The following is a 15,964-nucleotide window of genomic DNA, read 5'->3' on the forward strand; positions in this document are numbered from 1 at the left end:
TACATTGAAAAACTATAGTAAAATGTGTTTTTTCCATGTTTCTATAATAGAACCAATTTGGAAATGGCATTTATAACCAAGGAAAAATATTGTGTTATGTAGTGAAATAGAATCGTAGAAACCCAGATCCGTCTTGTCCAACCCCATTGTGTCACAGAGCAGCATTGTGTCACAGAGCAGACACAAGTCCCATGCTGAATTCCCTCCAACAACAACAACAACAATATTTCATTTTGGGCATGTTTAGCCTGAAGAAGAGAAGGCTGAGAGGAGATATGATAGCCATGTATAAATATGTGAGAGGAAGCCACAGGGAGGAGGAGGGAGAAAGCTTGTTTTCTGCTTCCTTGGAGACTAGGACACGAAACAATGGCTTCAAACTACAAGAAAGGAGATTCCATCTGAACATGAGGAAGAACTTCCTGACTGTGAGAGCCGTTCAGCAGTGGAACTCTCTGCCCCGGAGTGTGGTGGAGGCTCCTTCTTTGGAAGCTTTTAAGCAGATGGCCATCTGTCAGGGGTGCTTTGAATGCAATATTCCTGCTTCTTGGCAGAATGGGGTTGGACTGGATGGCCCATGAGGACTCTTCCAACTCTATGATTCTATGTTTCATTTGTCTATTTTTTTCCTTGCAGAGCAACGAGCCCTTAGTTAGACCTTCAGCCTTTAAACCCGTCGTTCCTAAGAACTTCCACTCCATGCAGAATCTGTGCCCACCGCAGAGCAATGGGATATCCGAGAACCGAAAGACCTTGAACCACACCAACAGCAATAGCCCTTCCACTGTCAAAAGCGGCCTGGAGAAGCCCAGCCTTAACAGGACTACCAACCCAGCGGGCGGACTCTCCGATTCGGGCCGCAACTCTTTGACGAGCCTGCCCACGTACGGCACAGGCTACAGCCAGCACGTCGGCCCGATGAGTGCGTCGACCAGCCACATCAACCGCATCGGGACGAGCTATGGGGACAAGAACATTGTGGGATACAATGGGATATCTACCTCAGACAGCGGGCGGTCTTCCAGCAAGAGCACCTCTTCCTTCAGCCGGCTCAACCATCTCAACGAAACGATGCCTTTCCACTCTCCTTCCACGGACGACATCATCCAGGACTTGGAGGACCGGCTGTGGGAGAAGGAGCAGGAGGTCCTCCAGATGAGGAGGAACCTGGACAAGAGCGAGGCGGCCATTTACCAGGTCTTTGAGGAGAAGCAGAAGATCTGGGAGCGGGAGATGGACGACCTCCGGCAGAACTACGCCAACAAACTGCAACAGGTCTCCAAGAAGGCTCAGAGGGCACAGCAGGCGTTGCAGCTCCAGATCTTCAAGCTCCAGCAAGAGAAGAAGAAGTTGCAAGACGACGTGGCTCAGCTCCTGCAGCAGCGGGAAGAGCTGGAGAAGAAGTTTGTCGCCTTCAAGAAAGAACAGGCTGAGTTTCTTCCCAAAATTGAAGAGACCAAGTGGGAGGTAAGAGGCAAATGCCATTGAGATGGAGAATATGAAGTCCTCCAGAGATTTGGAGAACAACTCCTGCAACTCCTTATTATTAGCTTTGCTAGCTTGGGACCCATGGGAGTTGCAATCCAGATCAATCTGGACAGCTGTGTGTTTCCTATCCTAATGGATGATATATAGTAGCTATTCCATTTCTGTGGATGATTGTGCGCTTATTTATTTGTTGTGTCAGGCCAACCAGTCAATTGTATTACATTTCTAACAGAACAAAACAAACAAACAGACAGACAAAATACAAAATTTGCGAGTTTGGTAGTTGATTAAATGTCCTTTGACCAGTATCTGACCACTTGGAGTGCTTCTGGTGTTGCCGCAAGAAGGTCCTCCTTTGTGCATGTGGCAGGGCTCAGGTTGCATTGCAGCAGGTGGTCAGTGGTTTGCTCTTCTCCACACTCGCATGTTGTGGATTCCACTTTGTGGCCCCATTTCTTGATGTTGGCTCTGCATCTCGTGGTGCTAGAGCACAGTCTGTTCAGCGCCTTCCAAGTCGCCCAGTCTTCTGTGTGCCCAGGGAGGAGTCACTCATTTGGTATCAGCCATTGGTTGAGGTTCTGGGTTTGAGCCTGCCACTTTTGGACTCTCGCTTGCTGAGGTGTTCCAGAGAGTGTCTCTGTAGATCTTAGAAAACTATTTCCTGATTTAAGTCGTTGACGTGCTGGCTGATACCCAAACAAGGGATGAGCTGGAGATGTCTCTGCCTTGGTCCTTTCACTATTGGCTGCTACTTCCCAGCGGATGTCAGGTGGTGCAATACTGGCTAAACAGTGTAATTTCTCCAGGGCGCAGACACCCCGTGATAATGCGGCATGTCTCATTAAGAGCCACACCCACTGTTTATTGTGGTGAGATGTGTTCCACACTGGGCATGCATGTTGTTGTTGTTCATTCGTTCAGTCGTCTCCGACTCTTCGTGACCTCATGGACCAGCCCACGCCAGAGCTCCCTGTTGGCCGTTACCACCCCCAGCTCCTTCAAGGTCAGTCCAGTCACTTCAAGGATGCCATCCATCCATCTTGCCCTTGGTCGGCCCCTCTTCCTTTTGCCTTCCACTTTCCCCAGCATAATTGTCTTCTCCAGGCTTTGCTGTCTCCTCATGATGTGGCCAAAGGACTTCAACTTTGTCTCTAGTATCTTTCCCTCCAGTGAACAGTCGGGCTTTATTTCCTGGAGGATGGACTGGTTGGATCTTCTCGCAGTCCAAGGCACTCTCAGCACTTTCCTCCAACACCACTGCTCAAAAGCATCGATCTTCCTTCGCTCAGCCTTCCCTAAGGTCCAGCTCTCACATCCGTAGGTTACTACAGGGAATACCATGGCTTTGACTAGGCAATGGATCTTTGTTGCCAGTCTGCTGTCTCTACTCTTTACTATTTTATCGAGATTGGACATTGCTCTCCTCCCAAGAGGAGAGGGCATGCATACGCAGCAGATTAGCATAGCGCAAGGGCAGATGTCTTCACTGTGTCTGGTTGTGATCCCCAGGTTGTGCCAGTCAGCTTTCGTATGATATTGTTTCTAGCACTCACCTTTTGCTTGATATTCAGGCAGTGCTTCTTGTAGGTCAGAGCACAGTCCAGAGTGACTTTCAGGGATTTGGGTGCGCTGCAATGCTCCAGTGGGATTCCTTCCCAGGTAATCCTTAGAGCTCGGGATGCTTGTCTGTTCTTAAGGTGAAAAGCACATGTCTGTGTTTTAGGTGGGTTAGGGATCAGCTGGTTTCCCCTGTAATAGGCAGTAAGAGCACATAGAGTTTCGGAGAGCTTCTGTTCAACCATCTCAAAGTTCCCTGCTTGAGTGGTGATGGCACAATCATCAGCATAGATGAAACTCTCTGTCCCTTCTGGCAGTGGCTGGTCATTTGTGTAAATGTTGAACATGGATGGGGCAAGCACACTTCCCTGAGGCAGGCCATTCTTCTGTTTCCGCCATCTGCTTCTCTGGCCCTGGAACTCAACAAAGAAGCTCCTGTTTTGTAGCAGGTTTCCTATGAGGTATGGTGATTCCCTTACATTTCATAGGGTTTTCCTAGGCAAAGAATATTTAGAGATGGTTTACTATTGTCTTCCTTTGAAACGTACCTCATGGCAACTGGTTTTCTTTGGCAATTTTTCATCTAAGGGTTAAGCAGGCTTGACCCAACCTAGCTTCCAAAATAGAATAACTTTATTGTCATTGTACAATCTAAACGGTTTGAACCCTGTCTTTCTTTGTGACTACATCCCACCCATATAGCTTCTTGAGCGTTAAGATCTGCTGGGGAAGCCCTCCTCTTAGTCCCACCACTGTTACAAGCGTAGTTGATGGGGATGAGAGAGGAGGGCCTTCTCAGTGGTGGCCCCCTGGCTTTGGAACACCCTCCCCAGGGAGATTAGGCAGGCCTCCACAATGTCCTCCTTCCATAGGGACTTGGAAGACTTGGATGTGTAAACAAACCTTTGAGAACGTCTAGCCCTTAGTGGTCCACAAGCAATGCACTTTCATCCTGTGCCTGGTTGGTTAGCTACAATTTGTAGTATCTCATTATCTTGTCTTGTTTACAGTTTGGTCGTGCCTTATGGTAGTTGTCACCATAGGTCATTGGGTGTTGTTCTGAGTTTTAAACAGTTGATTTTATATGCTATAGTTTTTACTTTATTGTATTGTAGTGTGTGTTTATTTTATACTTCGTCTTGGCATGTTGTGCCATATGTAAGCTGCCACGTGTCCCTTCGGGGAGATAGAGGGGGTACAAAAATAAAATTGTTGTTGTTGATGTTGTTAAAAACACAACAAGATTGTTGTTGTTCATTCGTTCAGTCGCTTCCGACTCTTCATGGCCTCATGGACCAGCCCACACCAAAGCTCCCTGTTGGCCGTCACCACCCCCAGCTCCTTCAGAGTCAAACCAATCGGTGCAAGGATATCATCCATCCATCCCCTGTGGATGGAGCCCCCGGTGATGCAGTGGGTTAAACCCCTGCGCCGACAGGACTGAAGACCGACAGGTCACAGGTTCGAATCCGGAGAGAGCGTGGATGAGCTCCCTCTATCAGCTCCAGCTCCCCATGCGGGGACATGAGAGAAGCCTCCCACAAGGATGGTGAAAGATCAAAACATCTGGCCGTCCCCTGGTCAACGTCCTTGCAGACGGCCAATTCTCTCACACCAGAAGCGACTTGCAGTTTCTCAAGTCACTCCTGACACTACAAAAAAAAATCCATCCATCCATCTTGTACAACAAGATTAGTACACAGCAAACAAGAACACTCTGTTGACTGTTGTATTGGATCACACGTCAAACACTTCCAAAGTGTCTAGGACTGTGTAATGTATCAGCGAATGATGCGTACAGATCCCAGTAAGGTGGCCTTTTGCAGCTGACAGATAGTAATTTTGTCAGCGCCAATTGTGTTTAAGTGCAGACCAAGGTCTTGAGTCCCAGTGCCGATCACCATTGGGACCACCTTGACTGGCTTGTGCCAGAGTCTTTACAGTTCGATCTTTAAATCCTCATATCGTGTCAGCTTTTTTCCAGTTGTTTCTCTTCAGTCTTGCTTCTCCTGGGATTGCAACACCGACAATCCATACTTGGGTTTTTAACACGATCATGAGGTCAGGACTATTATTATTATTATTATTATTATTTATTTATTTATTTATTATTAACTTTATTTGTACCCCGCTAGCATCTCCTGTAGGACTCGATGCGGCTCACATAGGCCGAAGCCTCAAACACAATACAACAAAACATAATACACCAAAACAATACCAGAAGCAAATCAAAACAGTTAAGCAAAATACACAACAACAATAACAATACATCGGGACACTTTAAAAACTGGGCCGGCCAGAGCAGTGGGTACAGGATTAAAAGTGCTGAAGTGGCAGGAGGAATGTAGGATTATAAAGTGAATGCAGTGTGTGGTGTGCGATCTTAATTCTACTAAAGTGCTTCTAGGACTTGGTATTGGGGTTCCTAATCTGAAAAGGCACATTGGAACAGCCAGGTTTTCAAATTCTTTCTGAAGACTGCCAATGTAGGGGCCTGTCTAAGATCTTTTGGGAGAGCGTTCCAAAGTCAGGGGGCCGCCACAGAGAAGGCCCTGTCTCGCGTCCCCACCAAGCGCGCTTGCGACGCGGGTGGAATCACGAGCAGGGCCTCTCCAGATGACCGAAGTGAACGTGTGGGTTCGTAGACGGAGATGTGCTCTAAAACTCTGTCTGTCTGAATTCAGAAGTCCCAGAGGAGTTTGGCGTGTTCATTTTCTGTAACCTTTTCTGGTTTGTGATCCCATTATTTGTTGTCATTCCCATCATCCATATCCAGCACAGCCAATTGACCTGCTAGTTGAAGCTGAGATTTGATAGCGTGGGTATGAAGTTGGGAAAGCCTGGTCTGGCACTTTAGTAAGAATAAACAAATTCAAAAAAATGCTCTATATTTTCAGGGTAATGTTTATATGCTTTAGGTTTTAATTTATTATTGTTTTTATTTTAGTGTTAAGCGCTTGGAGTCTTTTTTAGGAGAAAATAAAGTGGGATACAAACACTACTACTAGTATTGTTGAAGGCTTTCATGGCCGGAATCACTGGGTTGTTGTAGGTTTTTTTGGGCTATATGGCCATGGTCTAGAAGCATTCTCTCCTGACGTTTTGCCTGCATCTATGGCAAGCATCCTCAGAGGTAGTGAGGTCCGTTGGAACTAGGCAAAAGGGTTTATATATCTGTTGAAACATTCACACCTAGCTGCCAGTCAGCTTCCGAGCACAATTCAAAGTGCTGGTCTTAACCTATAAAGCCCTAAACGACTCCAGCCCAATTTACCTGTCCGAACGTATCCTCCCCTATGAACCATCAAGATTGCTAAGATCATCTGGAGGGGCCCTGCTCTCGATCCCACCGGCCTCACAGGCACGCCTGGTGGGGACGAGAGACAGGGCCTTCTCGGTGGTGGCCCCTCGACTCTGGAACTCCCTTCCACTGGAGATCAGAACTGCCCCTTCTATCTTAACATTCAGGAAACAGGTGAAAACTTGGCTTTGGGGATTGCCATTCGACGAATGAGCCATGATCCTGTGATATCGATGGATGACGATGAATAATGATTTTTGATGACGACTGACCACTGTAATTATATGATTGTATTTTGCTATTTTAATGTTTTAGTGTGATTTAGAATATGATGTTTTAATGACTGTCCGTAATATTGATGTTGGAAACCGGCCTGAGTCCCTCGAACGGAGTTGAAAAGACCGGTATACAAAACTGCGAAATAAATAAATAAAATAAATAGCTCCAGCAGACAAGAGTCCTTTGTCCTACCCTGGTCATTCCACAGATATATAAACCCTTTTTCCTAGTTCCAACAGACCTCACTACCTCTGAAGATGCCTGCCATAGATGCAGGTGAAACGTCAGGAGAGAATGCCTCTAGAACATGGCCATATAGCCCGAAAAAACCTACAACAACCCACTACTACTACTATTACTAATCCTTCTTCTTGAGGCAGCATGCCATGTGTAGTAGCCATTATCCATTGCCAGTTCTTGGTAGGAACGACTTGCTTTGATTTTACAATTGCTTGTAGTGTTGCGTGTGGCTTAATCAAAATTCAGACAGTGGGTTAAAAAGGAAAAATAGCAGGTGGACTTAACACAAAGGTACGTTTCCGACATCACATTATTTTCCTCTGTGTCTTTAAAGCTCCAAAGCATCCAGAAAGACAAGTGTTGCAGGCAGAGGTGCATGATGCCACAATGCCACTATTGTCCCACTTCGAAACATACTGCAAAGAAGATTTTTTTCTCGTAACAAGCGCTGGTTGGCGCTGCTTTTGCATCCTCTTGCAGGTTTCTGCATCCCTGCAAAAACTTGGGGAGGGGGCAGTGGTGGATGAAGGATGCTTTGTGGCATGATCAGAAATCTGGCCAATCGTCACCCAGATCTCGTGACGCTGAAGGCTGTTTTAGCAAATCCTCGCTCAGAATCCTTCGGTGCCCTTCGCTCATTGCTGGCTGTTGTTAGACCAATGCGGGCTCGGCTTCCGTTTTTAAAGGGACAGTGCTCTCAAACCCTCAAAGTGCCATAAGGGACCATTTGCGCTTCGCTCCTCCCAAGGACGAGGGATAGCTGAGGAATGCCATACGAATCGCAAGAGCTGAATTGTACAAGTCCTTGGGGATTTTATTTTATTTTTTTCTGTACCATGGCCTGGATTTTTTTTAAAAAAGCACCTCCAAATGTCACTGCTGGTGCTCAGAATTGCCACTGAATGATCCAAGGCATCAGAAACATGGCCTGGCATCTTCTATTGCAGTTGGGATTTCATATATTGGAGCAGCAGTTGCAGATTTGATTATTCACAATATATTTTGTCTTGGAATCTTTATGTTTAAGCTCCAGCAGAAGTTAACTGCAGAGTTGTGCTGCAGGATTTAAGCCCCCATCTACGCTGCCATATAATGCAGTTTAAAACTGCAGTATATAATACAGTTCAATGCAGCTAAACTGCATTATCAGAGTCAACACTGACCATATAATGTGGTTTCAAACTGGATTATATGGCTGTGTAGATGGGGCCTTAGAAAGAACACAATAAGAAGTAAGAAGGCAGTAAGAAGCCAGACCTTGAAACTGTTGGGCCTTTGAATGCTAATCAAGGTGGCCAGTTAAAACATTCACACTTACCTCGACCAGACAAGAGTTTTTGCTCCCACCCTGGACATTCCACAGATATATAAACCCAATTTTCCTAGTTTCCAACAGACCTCACAACCTCTGAGGATGCCTGCCATAGATGCAGGTGAAACATCAGGAGACAATGCTTCTAGAACATGGCCATACAGCCTGGAAAATTCACAACAACCCAGTGATTCTAACCATGAAACTTTGGACCTCCAGGTGTTTTGGACTTCAGCTCCCACAATTCCTAACAGCTGGTTGGCTTTTAAGAATAGTGGGAATTGAAGCTCAATTCCCACAAGCTCAATTGGAGAGCTGAAGTTTGCCCATGCCTGCATTAGCCTCAACTGGAGGAACTCTTACACTAATCTGGCCAAAACAGGGTCCAAGATGGTCATCCAAACATATTTTTATTTATTGTGTCAGAAGCGAACCAATAGTGGAGTTGTAATATATTTAAAAACACGTCCTTTGACCAGTAGCTGGTCACTTGGAGTGCCTCTTGTGTTGCTGTAAGAAGGTCCTCCATTGTGCATGTGGCAGGGCTCACATAGTGTGTGATTTGCTCTTCTCCACACTCGCATGTCACGGACTCCACTTTGTGGCCCCATTTCTTAAGGTCGGCGCTCATTTGTGGTGCCAGAATACAGTCTCTTCTGCACCTTCAAGGTCGCCCAGCCTTCTGTCCACCCAAGAGGAAGTCTCTCATTCGGTATCAGCCATGGCTTGAGGTTCCGAGTTTTAGCCTGCCACTCCTGGCGGATGTCAGGTGGTGCAATACCAGCTAAACAGTATAATTTCTCCAGTGGTGTGGGGTGTAGACATCCTGTGATAATCCTGTCGAATTAAGAGCCACACCCACTGTTTTAACATGGTGAGATGTATTCCACACTGGGCATGCGTATTCAGTAGCAGAGTAGCAAGGGCAGATGTCTTCACTGCATCTGGTTGTGATCTCCAGGTTGTGCCAGTTAGTTTTCGAATGATATTATTTCTAGCGCCCACTTTTTGCTTGCAAAAAAGCAAAGCACAAGGGCAGATGTCTTCACTGCATCTGGTTGTGATCTCCAGGTTATGCCAGTCATTTTTCGTATGATATTATTTCTAGCGCCCACTTTTTGCTTGCAAAAAAGCAAAACACAAGGGCAGATGTCTTCACCATGTCTGGTTGTGATCCCCAGAGATATCTGGACACATCTCTCTTTCTCTTTGTTTCTCCCAGGTGTGCCAAAAGGCAGGTGAGATCTCCCTGCTGAAGCAGCAGCTGAAGGACTCCCAATCCGACGTCTCCCAGAAGCTGAACGAGATCGTGGGCCTGCGGACACAGCTCAAGGAAGGCAAGAGCTTCCTCCGGGAGAAGGAAGAGCAGATGCTGACCCTGAAGGACTCCTACAGCAACAAGAGCGTCAGCCTGGATATCTGTGAGAACGAGCTGCAGCGGAAGATGACCGAGGTGCAGATGCTGAGGGAGAAGCTCAGCCAGTGCGAGGCGGAGGTGTCCAGCCTGAAGCAGGCCTTGGCCAGCTTGGGCAGCCCCCACGGCCACGCCGACCCCTCCGAGCTGGCGGAGAAGCTGGTGCGGGGGGACCCCTTGGCCTGCGAGAGCGACGAGGCCAAGATGAAGCGGCAGAGCGAGGAGAACCTCGGCGCCCTCAAGAAGGAGGTGGAGCGGCTCCAGGCGGAGCTGAAGGCGGAGCGCCAGCAGCGGGAGCAGCAGGTGGCGGACTTCGAAGGGGAGCGCCGCACTTGGCAGGAGGAGAAGGAGAAGGTCATCAAGTACCAGAAGCAGCTGCAGCTGAACTATGTGGAGATGTACCAGAAGAACCAAATCTTGGAGCACAAGGTGAACGAAATGACCAGCAAAGTCGCCAGCTCGCCGCACACCGACGAGAAGAAAACGTGGACTCCGTCCAGGTTGGAGAGGATAGAGTCCACCGAGATTTAAGGAAAGGACCGAGGTGTTTAAAGTACGTTTGTTTTGGGTTTTCTTCCCCTTCGCCCTAATTACTGTGCATGTACTTCAGCCGGTGATCTTCCTAAAGAGAATAGGCTATGTAACCAGCAGCAGCATAGGTTCGTTTGCACTGGGTTCCCTCCAATCTGGTATGGTGCTCTACAGGTTACTCAAAATAGGGGAGAAAAACTATGAAGGTGTGCTTTCATGTTGGATGGATGATCTGACGTGAGGAGTGAATGCGGTTTGTGTGGCGTGTTTTCTTATTATTATTTTACTAATTCCATTGAAAAATGCATTGCCAATTTATCTAAAGCAGAGATGGGCAAAGAGCTGGCTGTGGGTTTCATCCAGGATTGTCTTTGTGGCTCCAAGGTTCCCCAAAAATATTTTTCAAAGGGTACTTTTTTTCCTCCTCAAATGCCTTCCAGGGCATATGTGGGGAGGGATTTTGCATTGTTTGCCTCTCCAGGTTATTTAAAGTCCAAAAGAGACTTTAAAAAAACAGCAACTGAATAGGAATTGATTTTGGGGCACTTTGATTATTAAAATGACCTAAGACATGACAAAACATGATGGGAGCAACCCTTCAAGGTCACATATGTGTGTGGGGCAATGTGGCCCCTTAAACGGTAGCCTCTCTTGCTCTAGAGCAGTGGTTCTCAACCTGTGGGTCCCCAGATGTTTTGGCCTTCCAGAAATCCTAACAGTTGGTAAACTGGCTGGGATTTCTGGAAATTGTAGGCCAAAACACTTAGGTACCCACATGTTGAGAACCACTAATCTATAGTATGCATTATCGTCATCCTCGGCCACCTTGTTATATTCTGCTCATGGAGGCAGTCCTAGATACATAAATTAAAAAATATAACCGTCTTCATTTGCCATGACATTTTAGGTGCATTGGTCAGGGATCTTGAAACCAATGCACTTGCGGCACTTGCAGGTTTGCCATTCTTCCCCGTTAACATATCAGGATAGGGAGGCAGGGAGCATAATGCAACCCTATGATCTCCAAAACATGCATCAACATAGCTGTTTTTGGAACTCTTTTTTCTAACATATTCTTTCCTTGTCCTGCCCCTCCTTTCCCAAAATGCTCTAAAATAAGAAATATATTTGGGTTTCTGTGAGCCCCTCGGGCTGCCTGGCTATGCCCCAACAAGCACTCTCTCCTCAAGCCATTATCTCCTCCTGTTCTGCCCACTCTCTACCCAGTGGTTCTCAATCTGTGGGTCCCCAGGTATTTTGGCCTACAACTCCCAGAAATCCCAGCCAATTTACCAGCTGTTAGGATTTCTGGAAGTTGAAGGCCAAAACATCTGGGGACTCATAGATTGAGAACTGCGTCTAGCCTGTTTCACTTTGCAAAAGCGCTCTTTGTGCTTCCGCTTCTACTCTTGTCGTCTCTTCTCCACTTCCAGTTTCCACTTGTGAAATTTTGCAACCTCTTCTTTTTTCTTACAATGTTCCAAAAGTTGCCTCTCCTTTTCCCCAGGAAAAGGAGATTTCCTCGTCATATATTCCATATCTCACTGTCTTCAAAGGATGGAGGACCTTGTTGACAGGATAAGGAGGTAGTACCTTTCAGTTTGGTGTACAGAAGTTATCTTGTTGGCACTCGTATGTCACCAAGCGCTGTTGTGTAGTTTCCTTATCCCCCAATGTTTGGGTATGGTTCTTGCAGGTCTTCATTATTTTCAGGGCTGTTCATCTTGTGTTGTTCTCCTTCCTACTGATCTTGAGCCTGGAGATTTGCAGTCATGTTGGTCTTGACCAGGCATGGGCAAACTTTGGCCCTTCAGGTGTTTTGGATTCCTAACAACTCCAAATGCCAAGATCTTCCTCAAAGTGACATTGCAACCTAGATGCTTTGTGTACTTCTAGTGCAGAAAAGGAAAGGGCCTGAGGCTGTTAGGAATTGTGGGAGTTGAAGTCCAAAATACCTGGAGGGCCCAAGTTGGTCCATGCCTAGTGTATACATTGTGCATTGCATATGAGTGCCTATCCTCCTTTGTTTGCACATTGGGTTTCCCATTTGCTTTTTTAATTCAGTTGAAATCCAAAATACCTGAAAGGCAAAAATTTGCCCATGCGTACCTTCTGTGCAGAAAAGGAAAGAGCCTGAAGCTGTTAGGAATTGTGGGAGTTGAATTTCAAAACACCTGGAGGGTCCAAGTTGGGCCATATCTGGTATATACATTGTGCATTGCACATGGGTGCATGTCCTCCTATGCACATTGGGTTTCCCATTTGCTTTCTTAATTCAGTTGAAGTCCAAAACACCTGAAGGGGCAAAGTTTGCCCATGCCAGGACAAGACCCATACAGACTCCCTGAATCGCCTCTTTATCTGGTCTCCAAAAAAGGGTGAACCACCTCTCCTAAAGGCACCCAGGAGAGGGAATCCATCTTTTAAATACGATTCAGAAAAACCCCACCCTGGCTTCTTAACCATTCTTCTGCAAAACCTAAAATGGACTTTTAGCCACTCCTGCCCAATGCGCAAAATCTATGTTCAGGTATTGCGTATGTCATGCTACTGCCAACATTTCACATTGGGGAATGTACAAGATGAAAACTGGGACATGTGTGGTCAGGGAACACCAGAGAGTGATCAAGCTGGCCACAGTTATCCATGAGGAACAACAAACTGGGAGAGGCTGTAGCAGTTTGTGGTTTTGCTGTAAGCTACTGGGAACAGTAAGATCCCTCACCTTCCTTTCTTCTCCCCCCTGCTAAGTTAATGGAGTACAAACTATTTTTTGCAGTTTGTAATAATTTAAGTGAATTGAGGACAAAGGGGGTGAACTGAGAGGAGGAGATGGCAACTGGGCATTTAAATGCAGCTGGAAAGATGGGATGACAGAGGACTAATCAGGACTGTTTCTGCCATATCAGGACAGTTGGGGGTGTATACCTGGCATGGTCAAACTTTGGTCCTTGAGGTGTTTTAGACTTCAATTCCCACAATTCCTAACAGCCTCAGGCCCTTTCCTTTTCCCCCTCAGCCGCTTAAGCGGCTGAGGGGGGGAAGGAAGGGGCCTGAGGCTGTTAGGAATTGTGGGAATAGAAGTCCAAAACACCTCGAGGACCAAAGTTTCCCTATGCCTGGTGCATACATTGTACATTGCACATGGGTGCATGTCCTCCTCTGTTTGCACATTGGGTTTCCTATTTTCTTTCTTGGTTCAGTCACACAGCCTTGCTGCTCAAGACATGGAACAACTAATGTGTTCTTCTGTGTGGAGAGATTTAAGCAATACAACCCAAGTTAGGCTCTCACATCCACCTTGGCTATTGTTTTCTTCATTTATTTTATTTTACAGTGCGTAAAAAAGCATCTCTAAGAATGGATTACATGGCAGAACTATGGAAGTTATATAGGATGAGCATCCATACCTCTGAAATTAGAAGTACAGTAGAGTCTTGCTTATCCGACATAAACGGGCCGGCAGAACATCAGACAAACAAAAATGTCGGATAATACGGAGTCTCCTATTGTTACTCATCTGACACGACGGACAAACAAAAATGTCGGATAATACGGAGTCTCCTATTGTTACTCGTCCGACACGCAGGATAAACAAAAATGTCGGATAATACGGAGTCTCCTATTGTTACTCATCCGACATGTCGGATAAACAAAAATGTCGGATAATACGGAGTCTCCTACTGTTACCCATCCAACGAGGTGCTAGACACCTAGAATACTAGCAACATTGACTCAAAGGGTTAAGGCCAAGGCAATGTATTGAGACTAGAGCAGCCTAGCAGGGTTAAGGCAAGGCAACGCTTCGGGGCTAAAGCAGCCTAGCAGGAAGTGCCCGGATGTGGAAGAGGAGCGTGGAAATCACAGAGGGAAGGAGGGAAGACGCTTCCGCTTCCGGTCCTGTGTCTTTCCCCCCTTTTGTGCCTCCTCCTTGTCTTGCCTTTTTCACTTATTGGGAATTGAGAGAGTTGGAAATTGCTCCTTAAATTAAAGGGTAAATGCTGGAGGAAAAGGGGGTGTTAGATAAGAGCGTCGGATAAGATGGAATGTCAGATAAGCGAAGGTCGGATCAGCGAGACTCTACTGTACTCCAAAACTGTCCAAATAATAATGTTTCAATGTATATAAAGGTTGTTTCAGGCACAAAATTACTAAAAATGTTGTATACTTTCAGGCTAGGTTGGTGTCTCTGACACATCAATGAATTTCATGTTTTGACTTGGCTCCTTTCTCCGATATCGCATAATGTACATAATTGCAAATATTGGTATTCCAAAATCCAAATGAATCCACAATATTATTGGCCCCACATTTTTGGATAAGGGAGACTCAACCTGTATTGTTGCACTGTCTGTTCTGCAGAAACCGATGTCAAAATTTCCTTCTCATTTTTTTTCTCCATGGGTTGGTTTAACAGGCTGGAATCGGAGATGAAATATCTGTAGAAATGGCTATGTTGTTTTTGTTGCTTCCTGGCAGTGCTTTTGTTTTGCATACAAATGCAGTTCATGGTTGGATACATGAGTGAGTTGGGAGCCAACTATAATATAGACAGGAGGAAAATGCTCAGCCGGATATGTTGCAATTGCACTGTGAAAGGCATGTAAAGGGATTCAGGCATATTAACTCAGTCTGGATCAGACCCATTGGGATTTTGGAGGGTGATAGATAAAGGACTTTATCACACAAGGTAGGCAATATGGTGGTGGTTCTCAACCTGGGGTCCCCAGATGTTTTTGTCCTTCAATTCCCAGAAATCCTAACAGCTGGTTAACTGGCTGGGATTTCTTGGAGTTGTAGGCAAAAAACATCTGGGGACCCCAGGTTGAGAACCACTGCAATATGGCGTTGCAGCTGGACCTTTGGTGACAGTTCATATCAAACAATGTGCATCCTATTGCAGGTTGGGCTCCTCCCAATAATTATTCTGCCCTCTGCTATTGATGCACATCAAAACACATCAATAGCTCACAATCACCCACATTGGTGCTATCAGTTCCTTGTGATTCTGTACCAGAATGCTGACGGTAAAGTGATATCAGGGGTGGGATTCTCTTCCACTTTCTCCCCTCATTATTCCCAAAGTTGCCATTTTTCTATTTCATATTTTATCACAATTAGACTTGCTTCTTAATTTTTAAAAGCTGGAATTGTGCAATTGCACTAGAAATAAATAAACAACGAGGAGTAGTGGGAAGACAGGTTACAAGGATATGCAGAAGGACGATCGCAGGACCATGAACGGGAAAATTGGTGCAATTTCGCAATGGAAGGGAGGTGCAGTATTGAAGGCGCTCAACTCAGTGTGTATCTGGTATGAATGATAGCATGTCTGTAGTGGAATAGCAAGTTCGTGTGATAAAGTTCCAAGGATTTAGAAGTCCCAGCCATACCTGCAAGAGGAGTGGGATTAAAAGAACGGCCTCTCCTGAGAACCTTTAGGCAAATGGTTCTCAACTTGTGGGTCCCCAGATGTTTTGGCCTTCAACTTCCAGAAATCCTAACAGCTGGTAAACTGGCTGGGATTTCTGGTAGTTGTAGGCCAAAACACCTGGGGACCCACAGGTTGAGAACCACTCGTCTAGGCAAACTTGACTTAGAGGATATTAGAAGGCGCGATCTCCCACATATTTGCGAATATTTTCAATTGGTGCTCTGAAAGGTTAGGTAGCCTTCAGACCAGAATTTCAGGTGCTGGTGAGAACTCGTTTTGGAGTGAAAGGAAATATTCCTTGCAGAAAGGAGGAAACTACATCTTCCTTTGACTTTTGATGGAAATCCGTTCATCTCTATTACATCCTGACTTCTGTTCTTAAGGCTGCAATGCGTTGCTAGAATGGAT

At 46.0% G+C, this 15,964-nt stretch overlaps 1 protein-coding gene across 4 annotated transcripts in view; it reads left to right on the forward strand.

Moving 5' to 3' along the window:
• The window catches only part of LZTS3 (leucine zipper tumor suppressor family member 3), a 94,983-nt gene extending 80,097 nt beyond the window's left edge, over nucleotides 1-14,886 (forward strand). For all 4 annotated transcript variants that reach the window (XM_060779436.2, XM_060779439.2, XM_060779437.2 and 1 more), the window contains 2 exons: nucleotides 637-1,467; nucleotides 9,400-14,886. In XM_060779436.2, coding sequence (XP_060635419.2) covers nucleotides 637-1,467; nucleotides 9,400-10,122 — 1,554 coding nt within the window. In that variant the 3' untranslated portion in view covers nucleotides 10,123-14,886. The remainder of the gene's footprint in view (nucleotides 1-636; nucleotides 1,468-9,399) is intronic.
• The last annotated feature ends 1,078 nt before the right edge of the window (nucleotides 14,887-15,964 follow it).

Source organism: Anolis sagrei, chromosome 5 (genome assembly GCF_037176765.1).
Source record: "Anolis sagrei isolate rAnoSag1 chromosome 5, rAnoSag1.mat, whole genome shotgun sequence".
NCBI lineage: Eukaryota > Metazoa > Chordata > Lepidosauria > Squamata > Dactyloidae > Anolis > Anolis sagrei.